The following is a 4984-nucleotide window of genomic DNA, read 5'->3' as shown; positions in this document are numbered from 1 at the left end:
CCCCCCCCCCCCCCCCCACACACACACACACACACACAGACCTGAAACACCTCAGACCCCCATTCTCCTCGACTCTCAGCAGGAAACACATTATCATAGCCCCGCCCCCACCAGTTATCATCTCAGCCAATCACTGATCATCGCTCATCATGTGTCTGACACTCTGATGTCATACGATCTAAGTGGAATCGAAGTTTCCTGGTCCAAACTCCTGGTTCTGGTTCCAGAAAGGCTGGGAAACTACAAGTTCTTGTTGTTTAGATGCTAAAGAGGAAACTGACTCGATAGTCACAAGAAAAACCTTCCTGCTGCTGTTCATGCAGCCGGTACTGTTGGGTGGTTTTTAGTTCCTATTATGATACTTCAGGGTTCCTCTCTGAGGTCTGAATAAAACCAAAGGAACACCACGATGTTTGTTGTTGTTCAGAGAACCTTCTGTAGGCAGCTGATTGGTGTGTCGGCTCCACCTGAACTTTACCTGCTGAGCATCAGAGTGTTTCCTCTGCAGGCTGATTGATCAGTGCTGACTCTGTTCCATCTGATAAGTGAGCGAGCGCTCAGCAGCTTTGGTATCAGCTGACCTTTGACCCTGACACCTGTGTGTGATTAATGCAGAGCGAGCAGCGGCCATCATTCCGGCACGGCGGCGGCTGCAGACATGTCGGTCTCCACTCAGCTGGGTCTGCTGCTGTGGAAGAACTTCACCTACAGACGAAGACAGACGGTCAGTTCCTGCTCGGATCAGTCACTTTGATCACTTCCTGTTTCCTTCAGTTTTTCCTCTTATCAAACACTTTGATCCGTTTCCTGTCGGGTCAGTCGTCTCAGTGTGTCTTCCTCCTGTAACGTTGGGTTCTGCTGGGTTCTGTTGGGTCTTTAACCTCACAGCTTTCCTCCTTTGATTAATCAGCAGCTCTGATCAGTACCGATCAGAACTGTTTTCAGTTGATCGATCAGTGATTCACAGTGTGTGAGTCTCACTGTGTTTATCTGATCTTTGATTGGACGGTTCTGAGTTTCTGTCTGTTTGTGTTGCAGCTCCAGCTCCTGGTGGAAATCATCTGGCCGCTCTTCATCTTCTTCATCCTCATCACCGTGCGGCTGAACTACCCTCCGTATGAGCAGCATGAGTGTGAGTTCACTGACTTTATTAAATGATTCTAGAGACGCTGGGAGTTCTGTCCTGACACCAGAGGACAGACTGATCTGCCATCAGATAAAGCTCCTCATCCTGTTTTTCTTAGACCTTGATGGCTCTTTATCTCTCAGCTGTAAAATCATTATCAAAGCTGCTGAAGTCCACCAAGCTGCATCCAGGGTCCATAAAGTTCTGATAGAGTTGTGTAACAGCATGCAGGGTTCTCCTTCTGTGATCCTCAGCCTCCTTCAGCAACACATCCAGTCAGAGAGCAGCGGCTGAGACTCGGGCTGCGCTCGGGTTCACTGGGTTTACCGGGTCCAGCTGCATGCGGGACAAATGTCAGAAAGATTTGAGTTGACCTGAATGCGTTGGACCCGAGCTGTACTCCTGCTGGGGTTTAATGATGGAGATGCTCAGCAGGAAACTGATCCCAGAGCAGCTGTCCCAGCTTTGGGTTCTGGTTCAGACTGTGACCCGGTAGAAATTCAAATGTTTGCTTTCTTACAAAGAAATGATCAGTCTCTAATTCTATGGTAGTTTCATTTTAATGGAGAGAGACCCAGACAGAATTCTGACTCCTACAGATCAATGAATCTATCAGTCATTATCAGATTGTTCTGATCTGTTAGGTGCATAAAGCCCACCCACAGAATCTGTTTCTTTGAGTCCAACCTCTCCACCACCGTTGGTCAGACCAAAGATCAGTCAGAGGACTTCAGGGTTCGGATCGTAGATCTTCACAAGGCTAGACCATCAGCATAAATCTTGGTGAGAAGGTGACAGCTGCTGGAGAAATATAAAACCCATCACCTTTGGTCTGGAGCTCTTTGCAAGATCTTCCTCAGGATGACGATGAAGAAAGTGAAGGCTTAGCCCACATCTACATGGGAAAGGCTTGTTAATGACCTGAAGGCAGCCAGGACCACAGTCACCAAGAACACCATTGGTTACACTCTGAAGCCCCCCTACTGAAGGAGGCCCAGGTCCAGGTCCATCTGACACCTCCCAGAGAGGTTTGGGAGAATGTTCTGTAGTCCAATAAGACCAAAGTCCAGCACTTTGGCATCAAATTGACCCGCTGGAGGAAGAGAAGTGTGGAGTATGACCCAAAGAATACCCACTGTCAAGCATGGAGGTGGAAACATTATGTTTTGGGCCTGATTTTCTGCTAAGGGTACAGGGTGACTTCAGCGCATTGAGAGACCAATAGACGGGGCCATGTGCCATAAAATGTTGGACCAGAACTATTTCCTCTCAGCCAGAACACTAGATGGGTCCTAAATGGGTCTCCCAGCATGATGGTGACCCAGAACATATCGCTGAGCGGCTAAAGAAGAAGCACATTCAGCTGATGAAGTGCAGCTGGACCTGGTACACCCGATGAACCCGAGCGCAGCCCGAGTCTCATGAAGTGGTCTTAGTCCCCAGACCTCAGCCTGTAGACAGTCTGTGGAGGAGCTGAAGCAGCTGCTTAGAAACTTCAAGGATTTAGAGAGTTTCTGTAAAGAAGAGTGGACGTTCTGAATCAGCAGGAAATCAAATGATTTTTCCCCAACTGTGACTGTTGAAAGGAGGCTTTTAGTTAAATCACGGCTGATTTGAAGTCTTTAGCAGATGAAACAGAGGCTGAATGAAGCTTTAGCCCGAGGACACGTTATTTCCAGGCTGAATGAAACTGGCAGGAAGGATCTGGGTCGGTTGGTGACGGAGTTGCTTTCATCATATGAGCAGATACTCCAGCAGGTAGTTAACCCTGCTGCTGCTGGACGAATGTTTCTGTGGTGATTCATGCAGCAGCATGTCGGAACCCGCTGGCTGAAGCAGCTCAGGGAAAGTTCCTGCAGATCAGAAACAAGCTGGAGGATTACCAAAGCTGATCCTTGGAGATCCATGTTTAAACCCCAACAGGTCGGCGTGGAACCCTTTCAGATTAAAGTTCTGCAGCTCAGAGTTTCATTCATTCATCAAACAGAACCTGAATATGCATGAAGATGGAGGAGATGTCAGCTCGTCTTCATCCTGCAGACGGTCAGCTGACTCTGTTGACCTCCGACTGCTGATTTCTGCAGAACCTCTCTGGTTCTGATCCTTCACATCTGGAACATTTCGACTCCTGACCAGAACAAACATTTATTACCTCCACCAAGGAGGTTATGTCTTGGTAGTGTTGTTGGTTTGTTTGTCCGTCTGTTAGCAGGATTACTGATGAACAGATTTTGATGAACCTTTCAGGAAATGTTGGGGTCGTCACAGGAAATGAAAAGATTTGGATTTGGATCAGGCATGGAGCAGATAAATGTACAGAGTTCAGAGGGTTCTGTTGGTTCTGATCACAGACCATTATCAGGACCATTATCTGGCTCTGAGGAAGAACCAGAACCGCCTGAACTGAAAGGTGAGGTTGGGTTCAGTTCTTCAGGATCTGTCCAAGCCTCAGCTGTCGGACAGATGGCCTCACATCTGACTCCAGAATCAGCCCAAACCATCAGCCCTCCACCACCGTGCTGACAGCTGCTGTGCATTCTGGGTAAACATCTGTCCTCTGGTTCTGGTTCTGCTCCAGAAGTCTTCTGGTTCCTTCAAGTCGAGCTGCCATGTTGGTTTTAGAGAGAAGAGGCTTTAACCTTTGACCTGTAGAGTCTGAGATGGAGCTCATTTCTCTGAGCACTGCACGGTCTGACCTTCGGGGTGAAGATCAGCAGCTGTCTTAAATGTCTCCTCCTGTGAATAATCTTCCTCTCTGTAGAACGGTGGACTCCAGATACTTTAGAAATGACCTTTGACCCTTCCCAGGTTGATGGGCAGCAGCAGCTGCTTCTCTGAGGTCATTGCTGATGTTTTTCCGCCCTGGCGTTGTGTTAACTCACACCTGGAGCTCTGCAGCAAAGACCAGATCAGTTTTATTCTGTCCTAAAAAGAAAAACCCAGAACTGGGTTTAGAGCTCATTAAGTCAGAATATCAATAAGCAGAAAACCTTCCCGTAAAGTGAAAGAGAAAGTTAATGAAGCAGAAAATTGATTCATAAATGACTTCAGTCAGTTTTTTATTGATTATTGATTGAGACGTTTGAGTGTTGATGTTCATTGTTTTCATGTGGTTGGCTCTTTGTCCCGTGACCTCTGAACTCCAGAGAACCTGCAGCTCTGCCTCTTATCTAATCGCCTGTGATTAGAAACGGGCCTGTTGGCAGTCTTAAAGGTTCCTGATAGCAGCGTCTTCACGCCGCTCGAGCTGCAGGGTTAAAGTTCGTACCTGAGCGGCTACTGCAGCCGATGCTCCTCTCCAGGTGATAACGAGCCAATAACAGGTCCCCTTTCAGCTCGGAGTCCAGGAGAGGACGTTCAGTTCCAACACAGCAGCAAGATAAAGATGACACGTCTCAAACATCTGCCAGATTAAAGCTCATCACAGAAACACGTGTTCTGGACAAACTGGACCCCAGCCGACCGTCTGTGTTCAGGAAAACAGATTCACAGCAAACTGACTCAGACCCAAAAACAAACTCATCCGTTTTTGATCCTGTTCTCAGTTTATTCAGTGTTCAGATGGTGAAACTTTATGAAAGGTTTAAAATTATTCTGAATCTAAAGTGACGACGATAATAGAAACTAGAAGCACTCAGAGAGCATAAACCTATTTATTATGACCCATTATCTGGGACCGGGTTCAGAGCTCCAACAGGACCGGGTTTAGAGCTCCTAACAGGACCGGGTTTAGAGCTCCTAACAGGACCAGGTTTAGAGCTCCTAACAGGACCGGGTTTAGACCTCCTAACAGGACCGGGTTTAGATCTCCAACAGGACCAGGTTTAGAGCTCCTAACAGGACCGGGTTTAGAGCTCC

General features: G+C 47.6%; 1 protein-coding gene across 3 annotated transcripts in view; it reads left to right on the top strand.

Annotated features, from left to right (window-relative positions):
- The window catches only part of abca1b (ATP-binding cassette, sub-family A (ABC1), member 1B), a 33193-nt gene that overhangs the window by 2842 nt on the left and 25367 nt on the right, over positions 1-4984 (top strand). For 2 of the 3 annotated variants that reach the window (XM_025011084.2, XM_025011083.2), the window contains exons 2-3: positions 616-724; positions 1039-1132. In XM_025011084.2, coding sequence (XP_024866852.1) covers positions 659-724; positions 1039-1132 — 160 coding nt within the window. In that variant the 5' untranslated portion in view covers positions 616-658. Of the gene's footprint in view, positions 1-615; positions 725-1038; positions 1133-4984 lie in introns of those variants that run through there. The other variant, XM_017438054.2, reaches the window with a different exon arrangement.

This window comes from Kryptolebias marmoratus, linkage group LG9 (genome assembly GCF_001649575.2).
Source record: "Kryptolebias marmoratus isolate JLee-2015 linkage group LG9, ASM164957v2, whole genome shotgun sequence".
Lineage (NCBI taxonomy): Eukaryota > Metazoa > Chordata > Actinopteri > Cyprinodontiformes > Rivulidae > Kryptolebias > Kryptolebias marmoratus.
Note: the sequence above shows the minus strand (reverse complement) of the source record. Positions and strands in the feature narration are given on the sequence as shown.